The sequence below is a fragment of the Channa argus genome, chromosome 6 (genome assembly GCF_033026475.1).
Source record: "Channa argus isolate prfri chromosome 6, Channa argus male v1.0, whole genome shotgun sequence".
Classification (NCBI taxonomy): Eukaryota; Metazoa; Chordata; class Actinopteri; order Anabantiformes; family Channidae; genus Channa; species Channa argus.
In genome coordinates, this window is record NC_090202.1 from 10,172,880 (window position 1) to 10,190,060 (window position 17,181).

The following is a 17,181-nucleotide window of genomic DNA, read 5'->3' on the forward strand; positions in this document are numbered from 1 at the left end:
ACTTTTCTGTGTCTGTAAGGGGTTTTAAGGAAGGTCTTCCTGTTTGAGTGCATAGAGCAGTCTAGAAATAGACACATAGACACAAGTGTACGCACATGCTAAAAATTACATTTCCAGCTGGCTCGCTTCAGATTTGGTGACAGTTAATACTCCCAGTGCTCAACCTCCGTCTATATGAGAGTAGCTTTTAGTCACCATTCACCAAATCATTTTTGTTTCCATTTTGCAGTCTGTGTTTTAGCCGTTCTCAACCTGCTGCCAGTTATGTGCATCATTATCTGAGTTCTTGGCTTGCATCCTACCTCATTGGCTGGTCTCTAGAGTCAGCCACCTGGATTCGTCTGCCTATTTGGCCTGGCCACCTGTTAACAACTATAACACAAACTAATTGACTTTTAAAAGTGCCTCAACTCTTTTTTCTGAACTTTTATTTGAACTGTGGCAACCTAACTGAACCAGGAAACCAACAGGAAAAGCTGTGTTTCTGTTCAGACCTCGTGTGTGTGAACTTTGTATGAGGGCACCTTAACAAATGCATATCTTAGCTGCAGGAATGAATTCTTACTTTATTCCTTTATCCTTATTGAAAAGAAATGGCATTTTGATTATGGAGAATTTAAATCCCATTTCATTTGACTTGTCCTCAGCCGTCAGACTAATTGATCTGCCAAGTATGACGGAATAAACCTCATGCTGGTCTCATGGCATGCTGTTACGTGTAAAGCTTTGCTTTCTTTATCTGGCCACAAGCCACACTGTCCAATATTGTGTTCATTCATCAAAACAGACACAGACCTAAAACATGTTGGCAGTTACTGACTTCCTTTTTTTTTATACAGTATTTAATACAGATAGAGTTGATTCTGTAAAGAATGCTGAGTCCACTGCTGGGATATTTCTATTTAATATTAGTGTGTGTGTGCCACAGTACATTGTAATAAAATGTGATCTACTGCACAGTTGTCTCAGACAGAATGAAGAAAAACAACAACAAAAAAAAAAGAAACTAGGTGTTAGGTTACAGGGTGATAAATCAGTAAAAAAATAGATGAAATAATTCAATGTTTGTGTAGATAAAACATATGGAACTCATAATTTATTCAACGATAAAATGGCGTGTAGACGTCCTCTGACCTTTTCTATGAAAAACACTGGCTGCCTATTATAATGCTAATGTCGTGTGCTTCGAGAGAAGTAAACTTACAAATGAAACACTGGAGTCCCAGGTCCTCCAGAGCTGCTGAGGACTGTTCAATTTTCTAGGCCCAGGCACTTTACACAATAAGAAAACCATTTTCTGCACATTTAACAGAAATATTTTACACATTTCTAAGTACTTTATGACCTGACTTCATGAAGTCTCTGCATACAATATGAGATTCTTGTCATCCCACAGAATCCCAGCTGAATACAAAAGGTTACAGAGGAGATCTGTCCAGTTACAATAAGTCACTGTCAATATCTTTAATGTACAGTAGAAACAAATGGACAAATGCATAAAACGGTAACACAAGTCAACAAACAAATATCTCTTTCAGTGAATTCTCTTCCTACATTGACCTCTTGTGGATTTCACTCTTTGTCTACGCTTCATTCCTTTTATCCATGCTGTGTAGCTTTAGCATCAAGTTAAACTGTACATCTGGGACCATAAGAAATGCAAAGAGAGCGGTCTGGTAAGGGAACTCATTGAAGGATGTCATGCAGCAGAAGAAGAGGTATAATGTTTAACCTTTAACATGGCGAATGAGTTGATGGGACAAGTTGTCTTAAAGAAGCATTTAGCTTTGTCGCCACAATGATCTCAAATGTAAATGTAGCATAGTGTGCTTGCTTTATGATTTGCCCCATTTCATACATAACCAGCTGCTGTACAATGGGTGTCACATTTTTAAATGAAATGTACAGATAAATTCTTTGCAAAGTAGTTTTATGTTCTTCTTTATTTTAATACTTTCACTTGTGCGTGTTGTTTTGTGGTATGTGTGTGTGCTTGTGTGTGTGTGTGTGTTTGTGTGTGTGTGTCTGTGTGTTTGTGCTTTTTTTGGTAGAAATTTAAAAATGCCACATTTGTGCTCCCATTGACAAAGGCTTAAAAATGTAAATCATGTCTTTGTAACATGTTGTTCCTTTAGTTGCCTTTGAATGTTTAGTTTTATTAGAAAGAAGACAGTTATCTAAAAGGTCAAGGTCATCACCTGCCCTGATAGCTAAAACCTGATGTAAATACCTTAAAACGTGGTTAATAACACATCACATTGAAATTTATAAAAACAGCCCAGCAATGACGCCAAAACAAAGAAATGTTTTCAGTAAAACATCATAAAACATCTTGGAGACACCCAGTGTATCAGCACTGTTATGTGAGGAAGGTTTCCCTCAGACTGTCCAGTGCCTCCTCCTGACTTATCTTCCTCCATTCCTCAGGAATTTCTGCCGGCTCCTTCTCATATTGCATTGCAAACTTCTTGTTGAATCTTGCCAACACATACCTGGAAGTTAAACGATGTTTAGCTAGTTTTACAAAGGAACAGTGCACTGAGATATATGTATTCATATGTAACATATTATTTATGTAGCAGGCACATTGTACACGGTTATTTTCAAGTCTAAGTAAACCACACAGTACCTCCAGTAAACACAAAGAGTCTGGCTGTTTGGGTCCTTGAAGGAGATGATCCAGTCATGGGAGTGTGTATGGAGGTCCCTGCATGGCATATCAATATCCAGAGTATTCTTGTTCTGGCCGAGGTCAACCTGGTTCATGCTTTCAGGGAAACTGGTAGAGAACAGAGAAGATGAGCCATAAGGAAGTATGTCCCTGGGTCTATGGAGCAGAGCCCTATGAACCTCATGCCTTATTTCCTCCACATCACAGGGGGCTCCACAGAGGGGGCATTGCTTATCACAGGCTCCCATTTGTTTGAAGATGCAGTGTTGTGGCTCGGTGGGAAGGCACTGATATAGTTGGGTGATGTCCACTTCTTGGGAGAACTCCTGAGCCAGCTCCAAACGCATTGAAGCCAGTAACTCCATAAGACATTTGACAAAGAGATCCCATTCTGTGGTGATACTGAAGAGGGGCCCATCCAGAGCGGCTCTGTTGACATCCACACCTCCGTCCCGCTCCAAAGTGAGGCACACTCTCTCCAGCTGGGGCTTTGTATCACTCAGCTTACCGTTGGTGCCTTCCGACGTTTGGCTTACTGCTGCTGCGACTTTTCCTACAATTTCCCCAAGTCTCTGTAGCCTCCTTTTTTTCAAAGTGGTTAATTCAGGGAGGTGAGTGACCACTCTCTCCCGGATCTTCCTTAGTCCAAAGCTCTCATAGGAATGCAAGTATTCCTGGAAGCTTTCAAAGCTATCTTCCTTTATAAGCTCTTCCAGCAGGCTGTAGTGGAAGACACGTGGGGAATGATATTTCTGTTCTTTAGCTAAGATCTCTTCTGCAATTTGCATCCCCACTGGCCGATGGATGTAATCCAGCACTGCAGGTTTAATGACCATGGAGGTGAATGCCTGGGCCACATTCTGACACTGGTCTCTCTTTCTGAACTGGTAGATAAAGTCTCCCAAGTATGCACTCTTGTTTGCAGTGATATATCTCAAAAGCTCTGCATCCTTGGCATAGCGATCATGTAGTTTTTTGAAATCTTGGCATGCAGTGCTACAGAGGTAAACTTTCAGATCCACTTCAAAAGCCGATCTGATTTCCATAGTCTGTTCCTTCATAGCCTTTTCAACATTTTCCAGCATCTCTGTAATATAGCTGTCAGAGAAGTCTGCTGGAAGACTATTTTTGTCTGCTACAAACTGATTGTATTCTTCTATGATTTTGCATGCTACCTGTTGAGCCTCTAACCTCTGTACTCTGTTGTTGTCTTCAAACATGTACTTTAATCTTGTACGGTATCCAAAGTGATCATAAGACACTTGAAAACTCGATGTCGAGTTTTGGCCAATATCTTCAACCTTTTTCATGTGTTTCTGGAGCCCACGGCTGATTAGATTTGCTCTCAGAATATCTTTCACTCTTGTGGTAATATCATCTGTCTCTGAAGGCCGGAAGTCAAAGTTGGACAACGTCTTACTCCACAGACCCTCAAACGCCTCTTCTAGGTCTTTATCTTCAAGCAGAACTTCAGTTGACTTGCTGTTCTCCACCAGCTCACGTAGCTTGGGTTCTTGCTCTTTTTCCAGCAAGGTCTCAAATTTTTTCCGCTGTGTGAAAGAATAATGGCTCTCATTGAGTGTTTCCAGCCTCTGAATTATCTCTTCAGTTGTTCGCTCCTGGAGGTCATTCACATTTCTCATTAGGATCGGCTTAAATATTTCCGTATTCATTTTGAGGAGATCATCTGCCATCAAGCAGCTGTCTACTCTTGATCTGAGTTTATCCGCCTCTGTTTTGACCTCCTCTCTGGCTTCATCTTTCAGCTCATTCAGAAAGTCTTTTTCTACGGCATCATCCAAAGCTTTTGCCTTAGTTGCAAAGATTTTCTGTCTTGCTTCCATAAGCCAGTTTTCCATGTGCTTCAGGAAACTATCTCTCCACTGGGAATGCTCTGTGCACAATAAAGAAAATGCTAAAGCTAAGTCAGTGTTTTGCAGACCAGTAGAGAACGAATCCGCTTTCACTGCATCCCAAACACTAGACAAACGGGCTAAAACTTCAGGCAGACTTGAGGCTTTAGATTTAGCTGCACACTTCTTCACTGCATCAAACATATTTCTCAGAAGCTTTAACACAGCCTTACTATACTGATAATCTCCTGGTTCAGAGGGGGACATATTGGACCAAGGCCCTTTGACACAGGTGATGGAGCTTGTGGGTTGTGCATAGTGGTTGTCGGCCTTTGTAGTTCCTCTATCCTTGGTTTCAGTCTGAAGCATTTCAGAAACATGCCTTAACTGTGAGGCTTGTAACAAGCTCTTTATTCCTTCATCCTGGACCATGAATTGACAAACAGGTATGGGGCCACGTTCTTTGATGCACAGCAGGGCATTAACTATTACAGTGAAATCTGTTTCAAACTCAGAACTTTCATGGGAAGAAATGTTTTGCAGTAAAACATCACTCAGTCCTGTTGCAACAGTAGCCATCTCATTGTCACGCAGCTGGGTAGTCGTGGTGTTTTCTGGAGGCACTAAGCACAGGCCTTCTACATCCATCAACAAAAGAAAGTCACACTCCATCTCCTTTTTAAGGTTTTCAGGGAGACAGAGGACAATCACATACAGCCCTTTAGTGGATCTAGTTCTTCCTTCAGGGAATTTCACCCCAAATAATGCAGAAAGAACCTCTGCGTTCCTAGCATGATATACGCCAAGGTTGGTCAGCACTCGGGTCCTGCATTGTTGTTGAGGTAGGCGGCGTTTGAGTTCAGCAAAGACATCACCTACCCAGCGAAAAGGAATGTTTATGGCATCTCCGTCCATTATTTCAAGTGGAATACCGTGGAGGAGGAGGTCTGCAGCTAAGCTAGGGAGACGCACCACATTGAGGCTTCCACTGGAGGCGGTGAGGTGTTTTATCTCAAAAATTAGGCCCATTTCTCGCAAAAAGTGCTCAAGACCCAGCCAGGACGGATCCCGTTGAAAAGGCTGTGAACATGAGGCTACCTGATATTCAAAGGAAGGATCTGGGCACTTTTGAAAACCTGACATAGATGGCGGTTGCTCTGGTTCATCCTGTTGTTTTTCTTGGTGGCTTAAAGCTCCATTTTCTTCAGAATCCAAATGGCAGTCCTGGTACTCAGTGCCTGGATCTGAAAGCTGCTCCTCGTTGATTGGATCAAGTTCTTGATAATGTTCAGGTAAGCTTTTTTCCCTTTCTACCTGCTGGTTGATGAACAGACCAGTTTGCTTCTGCTGAAGCCTCAACTTCATCCAAGTTAGGAAATAAGACCTCTCCACTTTATCTGTTGTGAAAAGCGCATCAATAAAAATCTTCATGACTGGGGTCATTTTGTAGCTGCTCAACTCAGCTAAGATGTCTTTCTTTTCTTTTTGCAGTTGGGGGTCAATTTCTGTTCCATATTTTTTCTGTTTACTCTCCTTCTTTTCCAGTTCAGCCAGTTTTCTCCACCAAAGCCCTTGTAAAGGAAGTTGTTTCTCCCTAAATTGAGCAGATCCTTCATCTAAACCTTTCAACAGTTCCTCCACTGTGGCCATGACATTTTTACAGACTGCCCCTTCATCCACATTATAGCCTAGCCCCACTGCTAGATTTGCTGCTGCCTCAAGGGAAACAAGTTTCAGTTTGTCTGGTAACAGGTGCTTCAGGTTGACTTGCAGCATTTTAGCCAGTTTATTCTCAGTCAAAGCTCTTCCTTGCAACACTGATACCTCAGGAAGACCAATGTATTCTTCAAGGTTCGGATTAACAAGCCCTGCAATTCTGTTTTCCTCGTTCTCACTGTCTGAAAAGTCAATCAGTATTAGCTTGCTTGCAATTTCTTTGCAGGAAGTGAGAAGTTGTTTTTCTTTCTCTGTAAGATTTCCACAGAACACCACCACCACTGACGATGCTTGACACAGAAGGCTGAGGTTTTTTTCATGTGTACCTGCATCTCCACGTAGGTTAGCAATTACCACGGGTACAGGGAAAATATCTTTGGTCGTCTCTCCTGTGGGTCGATACCACCCAATTTCTATCAGTCCATTAGAAAGTCTTCGAGGAAGTTGCCCTCCATCCATTCCCCTGTGGACAAATGTTTCACTGCAGGTTTTAACTCCACTTATCATCTGGTTTAGCACCTGTGACTTGGAGACACCACAGTGACCAAGTTTCACACAAGAAACCACTGGCATGTATGTACTTGCCAAATCCCCCTCTTGGAACATTTTATCTGGCAGGTGAGATCTCCACTGGCTAACTACACCTCTCAAAGGCCACAGGAGGAAGTGGCTAGGTTCTTCTAGATCTATATTTGGCAAGACCAGGGGCACAGCAAACTGACATTGCACCATGCGCACAGTCATCTCCTGCTGAAGAAAAGTGTTGGAGGACATAAAAGCAGCTGCAACTAAATCAAGAGGATTGGTGGCATATTGGCCGTCTCCTCCTAAAACACTGAACATCTCCTCTGGTGATTTGTTGTCATTGTTCTGAGTAACAGGCAGCGGTTGGCAGCAAGGATTTCGAGCATCTGGACTAAGAATCCATAGGCGCTGGAGAAAAGCAGTTGGCAGATCCTTGGGTACTTGGGAAGACTGGTTCTCCAGAGTCCAAGTGCTGATGTTCAGCAGAGACACTGGATCAAGTGGCGAAACCCAAAATGCCTCCAGGCCCAGCTTCTGTATAATCCCTGCCTGGGCATAGTCTTTTAGAGGTTCTAGTTAGAAAAAATAATAATTTAGGTAATGAATTACCTCTACTTTTTAAATCTTACATACATTAATTCTTATGTTAAATCTAAACTTAAATGCATATGATCAGAACAGAACAACTAATTCCTTTAATTTGGTTCTAGATTTATGTTATGAAACATTATATAACCGTTTTTTGCTGAGACACATATTGATATTTATGATGATCCAAGTACAAATGCATTACTGCAAGAACATCCTCACAAATGTCAAACTTCTATCTAAAAAACAAACACTCCACACAAACTATGCAATGATCTATCAAAACTAAACTCGGCGTTCACAAAAAAACCATCAAATACGCAAATACTACACAATAACCATTACACATTGGTGAGATGAATTTATAAGACTACCATAAATAATTTGCAGTGAGTAAGGATGTTTGTGGTTTTCCTCCAGAACGTTTTTTTAACTTGATGATCACAAGACATGTTCACATTTTCAGAGCTCTTAACTCCCTGGTGTACTGTGGTAAATTACACAGAAATTCAGCGAAAAACTAAATGTACTGTTAAATTATGTAACAAATTTCCGTGTGCTGCATTTACCCATATGAACCAAAACCACTGACAACAACAAAAGACATTTGGCAGAAACTGTTACCTCAACAAGATGCATTGCTTTTAAAGGGAATTTTTCTTATAAATTCATCAATTCATCAAATTCAATATAATTTTCTTTTAAACTTTATTAATGCTATATATAACATGATATATAAAACTGCTATGCATAATTATCAGGAAGTGTGATTAACCCATCTTCCTGTATTGGATTTCAGGGTGTCATGATACACCTGCAAACAAAATAGCAGGATTTTACCTAAACAGACCATCATATGGAGCCATCAACATTAGAATTTACACTTGCTGCTGCCAACCCAATTTTCATTAGTTAATAAACACATGAAAATATTTGGTTGGTCCTCCCAAGTGATGATTTATCAGCGTGGATGTTATGTGTTGTTGCACACATTTGCCATTATTGGCCATTCACTCAAATAGAACATAACATAGTTTAGGCAAAACACGGGCCGTGTCTTTAGGGCCAAATTGGCTTGGATGGCTCCAAGGTTTTTCCTTTTAAATGTTACACTCCTACAAATACAGGAATGAAAAAGACATTGGTTTTGCAATTTTTGCTTGCTTGTTGGCATTTCTTCAATTAAAATAAAAATTGTTAAGTATGTGGTTGTCAATTCTTATTTATTATTGTATAAGCAATACCATGTAGAAAATAGTACATTATCTTTTGAGCGTAACATATAGAAATCTTTAATTCCTTCTTAAGGTAAGTTGAAAAAATAATAAACGAGACAAACAAGTAACATACTTTTCTTCTTGCTGCTCAGCCTTGTAGGAAACTTGAATGACATGATAACTCCAGCTGAGTGTCTTTCCTCTCTGTATTAAATTAATTTTTCTTCTCTGGTCAGCCACATCACGAATCCTGTGGAGTGTTGATTTGAGCCCTGTGATTAAAATTCATAACATAACCATTACTGGCATACAAACACAACACAGTCAAAGCACCTGCAATCTTGTTTGGCCAGACACAACAAATACATGTGTAAACCTCTGTTGCCCTACTTAAAAATGAATATAATACTTTGTAGCCTGCTGTCTCATGGGACTGCTCTCTGTGGAATGCACAGAAGAGGCCGGTTTGTTCAGACGTTGGTCTTCATGAAACGCTTCACTGAAGCAAGACGCTCTGTTTTTTTGTTTTCTATTTCACAACAATAAAACCTGATCTGCGATACGCTCATTATAACAAAGAGACTGTTAGAAAGACAGATTACGTCACTGATAGCTCTTGGATCAGGTGACTGCCCTTTTGTTTTCGATTCAGCTCAGTTTAAAGTTTGGCCATTTTCCAATTCTGAACAGTGGTCATACGTTATTGTTGCAAAACTAGAATATTACTATTATGTAGCTTTTAGAAATAAAGTTCTCTCTACCCCACTTACTATGCAATATTCATACAGTAGACATGTCAAACATGACAATGAGCCACACACTGCAGACTGAGCTCCCCGGGGAGATAACAGGTCAAAATGTTTACCAGGCACTGCTTTGCATTGTGTGTTATAAGTTGATTATTGTTTCCCTGTAGAATCTTAAAGCTAATTTTAAGTCCATCTGTCAGACAGGTGTAGCTGAGTATAAGTGTAAGATTTTCTTTCTGAGATGGGCTTGGAATTATAGGGCACCGTACATGCCAGTTTTTGAAAGGTAACATTTTATTCAAGTACAGTATAACCACCCGTGGTTAAATTACAGTTAGGTGCAAAAATTTGCATTAAAATTTAAATTGATGCAAACGTAACCCTAAACCTAACAAGCATAACTCTTCTCGTATTATCAGAAGTAACAAAAATGGTCAATGTTGTGGTAGAATAATAAATATTATAAACCCTTGCATCCCCCTGGATAACTTTAAAATTATAGTACCTCCATTTCTGATGAAGGAACAGCAGTCATCTGTATACACACGATAAAGTCATTAAATATTTCTTCAACGAAAAAAAATATTAAAGAAGAAGTAGCTACAATCCAATGTTTGTAATTAATTTATTTAATGAAGTAACCTATGATCCTCAACGTTGCCTATATACAGCAATGAATTATGATCCCTCTGCACACAAATCTAAGCTTGCTGTGTCGAATAGAATCTCTCAAATAAGTAGGGACGCATGAGCTATTAGTGCAAATAGTTTGCTAACTTTGTGACACTGCGTGTTTTCCTCAGTGTATTTATTTAGTGTCTTCACTAAAATCATGTAGTTCTTACCTATTTCTCCTCCTGCAACTGCTGGGTAAAAGAAGAGACGTATCCTTCACGTTTCATCTGTAACCAGGTGTGCGTTGTCTCTGGGTCCCTCAGCGAACCTCTTATACCTGTCTGACCAGTGCTAAGAGACATTCCTGCACTACTATCTAATCCCCAAAAACTTTTTGATATGCACAGTGACTCACAGCACAAAGCAGAGAACACATAAATGTTGGCAAACACAAATAAATGACAATAGTGATTATGTAAAAATGTTTCACTTGACTTGATACTCAAACTTGATAAGGACAGACAGTATCAGTCTGTCATGGTGCAGAGCCTGGTGAAATGCTTTCACAGGTACCTGCCCAAAGGATTATCATTGCTCAGCAAGGGTCAGAGGCGAGGCTCCAGACAATGACGCACACTAACCGTCAATCATGTGCAGTCTCTCAAATAGAGATCTGACCTGATAACTTCATGTGAATAGCGATTGTACTGATGCTCCCTTTGATTTATAGAAAGCCTATTCTCCTTTGCAACTCACTGTTAAGTTATTTTTCCATAAACCATTTTTGTTTTACTCCAGAAATCCAAAGGAATCCTGGGAATGTTTCATTATTTTGGAGCAGGTTCTGACTGCTCTTAGCATGAGAGTAGGCAGTTGTTCGAAGGAGAGACATTTAAGGGAAACACTCAATATCAGAAACAATATCTTGCACTTAAACCTTCGTTTTATTGTGGCAACAGATGTTTGGTAGGCAACCAGAGCTTAAACACCCCCCCGACTGTTTCATTTACCACAGGGACCACTGGTGCTGTTATCTTCTGTTTGGCCCCCACTTCTCTCTCCAGTTGGCTGGCCATTATGGGTTTGTCAATCTGTATGTTGAAGTCCCACACGGTCTTAGCTTGGTCATTCTCACCCACCTTTAGAGGTGTATCCTATTTTCACATTGGGATGTACTCGGCACAGATGTTACTGTAAACTATACCAGCACCTTGGCTGTGTGCGTTCGTATGCCCTGGATGTTAGCACCCAGTTGTTTCTGGGGCATCTAGTCCTGCCTGGTAGACTCCAGCCTCTACTGGTCTTGGACTAAAGCCTGTTCCTGCGCTGGTGGTACATACTGGGTTTGTCCTTCCATAATGGTTTCTGCTCTTTCTTCTAGGTTTGTGCTACCTGAGGTGATCACATCATCACTTGGGGCCATTTTGCTGATGTATATTTATGTTGTGTATAAACCTTTTGTTTGATTGGACTTTCTAGCTTAATATCTTCTGGAAAAATAAAGGAATTTACAACAGAATGTTCTGCCAAATATAAGATAATATAACCTGCGGGCGTAAGTTTCACATCCAGGACACTGTTACTGACTTACAACTTATCAGTATTACACGACCCTACTGTCTTTAGATTCATTAGTTCAAACTTCTGACCATTTCAGGACCTTTGAGCTAGACAGAGAACAAAATTATATACATTGCAATAGGCAATAGATTTATTCCTTTTCTTTTTTAATCCTCCATGTCTAAGTAAAAGTTGATCTGCCCTGGCCTCAGTAGAGGTGGAAGCACACCTGAGGGATAAGTGTTGTGCAGAGGAAAAGATTACTGCCTCACTATTCCTGTCCTGCAAAGCTCTTTAGCAGTCTTACCCTTGTGTGTCTGGGACTGTGAGAATGAAGTGCGTGCATATGCGTGTACGTTTCTGTATGTGTGGGTGGGTGGTAGTGTGTATCTGAGAAACTGCTGTGAGTGGACATACTGGGTGGTAAATTGTCCTTCCCTTGAGCAGCCCTTCACTGCATTCCTGATTACTTGGATCTGTATCTTTCCTTCAGAGGGACCAAGGAAAGCCTTTAAAAAACAGGGAGAACTTTAAGGATTAATAGAGACACTACTGGAACAGTGGTCAAGATGTTGATCACCATGCTAACAGCCATGTACATGATGGTCAAAGTCGTAGAATCGGTAAGATGATCAAAACTGTAGATGGAACTAAAGTAACATGGATGATAATGTTGGTACATTTATAAACGGTAAATTTAAAGTTTGCAACTATGATCTAACTTTCAGTTGAAAGGGGATATGATTTTCTACTGGTAATAGAATATTCTTTTTCTTATTTTTGACTCTAGCACCGAGCTGTTCAGGCATTAGTAGCACTTTAACGTGATTTGTTCACTGATTTGTGCTGCAACCATCGCATTATGTCTCTTACTCAACCAGTTGTTAGTGTCAAATATAACTTTAGTTTATATGAACAGCATCTGAATGAAGTTAAAACAGGTTGTCAGCATATCGTTGTCAGGATCGAGTATAAATCAGCCGTACTCTGTACTGGCAACATTCAAATATAATTAAAACTAAACCTTAAATAAGTGGACTTATATATCACATCTACAGCTCGCGTTTCTCATGTATAAAAAGTGCAACAAGTATAAACAATATTGAATTGGCAGAACTCTATCAAACATTGTAATGTTTGTTTTTAAATGAATAACCTGAAACAAGTGGGAGAGTAATTTTCTAGAGCTGAGTGACTGTTGTTTGTCATGTTTCACACTTTGACCAAACACTGATGATTCTATGGTCCTTTTCGTCTTCAGATAGGGGTACAGTTTGCACGGCAAAAGGACCCTTTGCCTTACATAGTGTCCCAGCCTTTGCCTTGGCAGATTCACTCTGTGTCCCACAGTCGGAGGAGCAGCAAAGCAGATGAGGTTAGTTGTACCTGGACTTCTAGTGTAGGTGCTGTCACGTTCTCCAACATGCACACAGCAACGAAACACAACACAAATTCGTGCTACATGTGCCTGTAACCACATCCTTCCTTCTACACACTGAATAGTTTCACTGAGCAAGGTGTTATTGAAATGCCCTCTCCTAGTCTGAAATTTTTACTTATGAATTTAGCTTTTGTAATCTCCTGTTATCTAATGGCGAGTTCAGGAGTCAATCTTGAGCGTAGCACGAGCAGGTAACAGGTTCTCCACTTGCTTAGCCCGAGGGGGGGTCTACAAGGTAAGGCAGGTGGATCTAAATCCCCAAACAAACATGACTTTTGGTACCTCGGGGTCAGATAACATAATAAAATAAAATAAAGTGGAGTTTCTGATCAGACTCAGTTAAAAAATGACCTTTTGGCCACCGGTAAATCAATACCAACCAATCATTAAATCCTTGCACAGAGATCAAGACTTCACAGTTATGAGGCTTTTCCTCAGGCTTTCATTATGGATTACAGAATAACAAAAAACATTTCAGTCAAGTCCAAAGTGCATGCCTGTGATGGCCTATGCATAACAAAATGCGGTTTGCCTGTCTAGGGGTTTGTTTGTGTATTTACTTTAGTTTGAGGGAGATGGTTTGAAAGTCTTTATACTTTTGCAAAGCTAGAAAATACACAGAGTGACAGATGAAAAAAATCAGGAAGAGGTAAACCGAGGTCACGGGTACTCAAATGAGAAGGTGCAAACACAGATCAGCCTACAAGAAAAACATCTATAAAGCAAACAGAGAGATAAAAACAAAGAGGTGGAGGTGAAGAAAAACAGTTTGTGTCTTAGTCTAGCTACAGTTTAAGGAGCGAGTAGACCTGACTGTCGAGGTCATGGAGCTGGTGTGTGGTAATGAACACAGGCACACAGCCAAACAGACTTAGCTGGCCAAGTCTTCGGCCTCTGGCTTCCCTGCCGCTGCTCTACTTGAGCTGTAATCCCAATCAAGGGGATTTGTGCTTGAGGTCATCATTCTAACTCTAGATAGACACACATATAAACACACATGCGTATAGTCACAAATGTGCATTACACATTCATTCTTTAAGTGCAGAACATTTTGTACAGTTGAGTAGAAGAATTAAAAGAAAAACATTCTTTTGTGATTATCTGTCTGTGTCACATGTGAACAATGTCTCTGCCAAGCTCCAGATGAGATTGCAAGATTGATAATTAGCATATCTGACTCTCACACTCCTCCACTGTTTTTTTCTCTCTGCCTCAGTGGGAATGTGCCTTCTAACACACACTTCTTCTGTTGTATTCACAGTTTGATGGCCTCAGGAGGAACAGTATGGGCGTGTATAGAAAGAGTAAGTAGCACTGTTAAACCATTTGTAAAAAAAAGGCTGGCTATTTTTCTGCTGTCAGGACTGTCACTGCAAAGCCTTTGATATCATTCACTTTAAACGCCAACTCAATCAAACTTTAATCAGTAAAAATAGCCCACGTGATTCAACATTAACATGTAAACCACGTGTTTGAGCTCAATCATTGCTCCAGACATCATTTCTTCTGTGCTCAGACTCCAACACCAGCAATGGGACGTGCATCGCTCCTACTGGTCCCCCACTTAGCCCTGTTGAAGTGGAAAAGGCTGCTGCTACTATCCAGACCCATTTCAGGAAGTTCCAACACAAGAAACACAAGAACAGCAAGTAGATGGGAAAAGAGAGATGATGGTACAGGTGCAACAAGCCTGGGAGGCATCGGGAAGCAAGTGGGATGTGTGTGGCTTCATCAAAAGATGATTGAACTCTGTGGTGACATACACAAATGCATATTTATATGCAAATGTACATACATTGAAAGTGTACTCCCTTAGTACAGCTCTTGGATTAGTGACAAAACATAAACAGTGAAATACAATTATACACCAAATAGAGTGGCTGTTTGTAGAGTCCTATTTAAAATCTTATCTTAATAATATGTGAATATACTGTACATCTGAGTGAATATTGTTGATGACTGTGAGTATGCTTTCATTTATATGAGAGCATTGTTTTAAGTATTAAAGATACAAAATACAAGATACAGATACAAAAAAAATCTAATAATGTGAAAAAACCCTGTTAATCTTTCAAAAACAACCCTATCAGCCTGTTTCAGTAAACACCCGTGTGACCATGCGTTGCATTTCATTGCAGCATGTTGCCCTCCAGTGTTCAGATCAGGTACTCAATTATATTTGCACGTTCTTGAAAAAGACTGAAGAATGTTACACTAATATACAGTATGTGGCTGAACGGAGAGGTCAAGTGTTCCAAATTGAAGTGAATGAATGAATAAATATGATAATCACATAATCACAGCAATTTGTGGTAAAAACTTACTTACTAAACTGGTAAAACAGCGGATGAAAAGTGATATTATAAAGTCAATGAAAATATATACAGTATATTTAAGACCATCGGAGAGAAACAGTATAATATGATTCTACAATATTGAGAGAAGTTGGGATACTCTTACAATTTTGTAGTTATCACATTTCCTCTTGACTTGCCTATATTTACCACTTACAACACATTTATTAGTTATTTTCTTTGGAACATACAAACAGCCTTTAAAGAGCTGAGAGGGTTTTTTTTCACACAAACTAAATCTTGATTTAAGCTCATGCTTAAGAATAACTTGTATTTTGTATTTTTTTTATCAGTCAGGCACTTTGTTATGGTTGGAAATAAGTGGTTTGATGAAATGAAAGTCTTTGTTCTCACACACCTTTGGTGACATGCAAACGGTGTCTTAGATAATCTTGTGACGTCCTCCTCTGCCTGAAAATGCTGGACATGAAATTGATACATTTTTTCATCCTCACTGCACTGAATAACTTCAGTTTGTGGAGTTAGAAAACAACACTGTCAGTCATTGGGGTTTGAACTTCTTCCAGGCAGAAGAAATGGCCTCTTGTAAGTATAAATCACTCACTCATGTCTCCGGGTCTTAAAAATATGCCACAAAACCACCACAAGGTCAAGTGAGCTTTTCAGAATCAACTCAACCTACAGCACTTACCATGGTCCATCATATTAAATTTCAGCCCTTATACCGTTAATCTTAAATGCAGATGTGGAGAAACACACAAACTGAAGTAGCACTTCCAACTCAATTGAAATTGGTTACATTCAAACAAGTTATAGTACAAAGTAAATTCAAATTACAAAAGAACACATACTCCACCAACAGAAATATTATAAACCGTATAATACTGTATGTGAAACAGCTAATATTAATGTTGAGGTCTCATCCAGATTTATCCAAAAAATTCTGAAATGTGTACGCTGGCATAAAAAGGATAAGGTAAGGAAAGCTAAGGGCCAAAAATATGTTGCAACTTGACAAGAAACAAAAATGGCACAGCTGGTTATTGTTCAAGCTGGTTTTAACCACTTTATGTTTTGACAAGTGTGTAATCCATAATAATATGTAATTATTTATTAGTTTATTAGATTTTGTATTAAGAATCTTAATCTGGAAGAAGTAACTAAAGCTGTAATATAAATATAGTGGAGTAACACTATGATATTTACTCACTGTGAAATGCAGTGGAGTGAAACATAATGTCGCCTATAATGTACAGAAAAAAGAAAAGTACAACAAACACAAAATTGTATTTAAGTAGAGTACATTTAAATGTGTTGTTACTTACCAGATTGCTCAAATAGTTAATAAAGAACAAAGAATATCATCACAGTTCATAAAAAGATAGCTTTATTGCACAAGGTGTTGAGTACTCTTTTTCTGTTTTTGTTCATTTTCATAGAAAAGAAAATGTAGAGTTAAACACAAGCATTTGCAAATTGAAGCAACGTTTCCCCATAAAAGTTGAAGGAACAACCTCTGCATTTTTAAAATGTTTTCATGAACCCCTTTTTAAATTGTTCAATTCACTGTTTCCCCTTTTTTTCTTTAATAACCGGCAAAATTTTCAGAACATGCAACGCTGCTGTCCTCCCCCCAAAAATGGAAAAAGTAAAAAAAAAAAAAGCAAACTCTAAATCATGTAGCCTGTGACAGAGTAAAAAAAAAACAAAAGTAAACAAGAAGAGGAGATAACTCAACCAAAATGTCCTGTAAAAGAAGAAATCAATATCATTATATGCATGGTCCACTCTGACAAGTTTTAACTGGTCCACAAATCAAGATAAAACAGTGTTGGTATAATTCTAAGGTTTTTCATTAAGTCCGCTCCTGTTTCGTTACAATAACATCAGTTCAAAGTTTACATTGTGCCCTGGTTTCTAGTGAAGATGTC

General features: G+C 39.4%; 2 protein-coding genes across 2 annotated transcripts; one reads left to right on the forward strand and one right to left on the reverse strand.

Moving 5' to 3' along the window:
- Positions 1-1,954: 1,954 nt before the first annotated feature.
- Positions 1,955-10,322, reverse strand: si:dkey-202l22.6 (interferon-induced very large GTPase 1). Its single transcript, XM_067508335.1, has 4 exons — positions 10,165-10,322; positions 8,704-8,842; positions 2,630-7,337; positions 1,955-2,492 (listed from the first exon to the last, which is right to left on the reverse strand). The coding sequence occupies exons 2-4, from the start codon at positions 8,744-8,746 to the stop codon at positions 2,360-2,362; spliced, it is 4,884 nt and encodes a 1,627-aa protein (XP_067364436.1). The 5' UTR covers positions 8,747-8,842; positions 10,165-10,322; the 3' UTR covers positions 1,955-2,359.
- Positions 10,323-11,787: 1,465 nt separating this feature from the next.
- On the forward strand, positions 11,788-16,918 carry LOC137128886 (uncharacterized). The gene is made up of 4 exons (XM_067507548.1): positions 11,788-12,117; positions 12,756-12,869; positions 14,197-14,239; positions 14,452-16,918. The coding sequence occupies exons 1-4, from the start codon at positions 12,064-12,066 to the stop codon at positions 14,586-14,588; spliced, it is 348 nt and encodes a 115-aa protein (XP_067363649.1). The 5' UTR covers positions 11,788-12,063; the 3' UTR covers positions 14,589-16,918.
- Positions 16,919-17,181: the final 263 nt, after the last annotated feature.

Excerpts from the sequence above, each read along its gene's own strand:
- si:dkey-202l22.6 (XM_067508335.1), bottom strand. The coding sequence starts at position 8,746 with ATGTCATTCAAGTTTCCTACAAGGCTGAGCAGCAAGAAGAAAA. Across the intron at positions 7,338-8,703 it reads GCTGAGCAGCAAGAAGAAAA|AACCTCTAAAAGACTATGCC; the intron begins GTATGTTACTTG and ends TTTTCTAACTAG. Across the intron at positions 2,493-2,629 it reads ACTCTTTGTGTTTACTGGAG|GTATGTGTTGGCAAGATTCA; the intron begins GTACTGTGTGGT and ends TTTAACTTCCAG.
- LOC137128886 (XM_067507548.1), top strand. The coding sequence starts at position 12,064 with ATGTTGATCACCATGCTAACAGCCATGTACATGATGGTCAAAGTCGTA. Across the intron at positions 12,118-12,755 it reads TGGTCAAAGTCGTAGAATCG|ATAGGGGTACAGTTTGCACG; the intron begins GTAAGATGATCA and ends TTTCGTCTTCAG. Across the intron at positions 12,870-14,196 it reads GGAGCAGCAAAGCAGATGAG|TTTGATGGCCTCAGGAGGAA; the intron begins GTTAGTTGTACC and ends TTGTATTCACAG.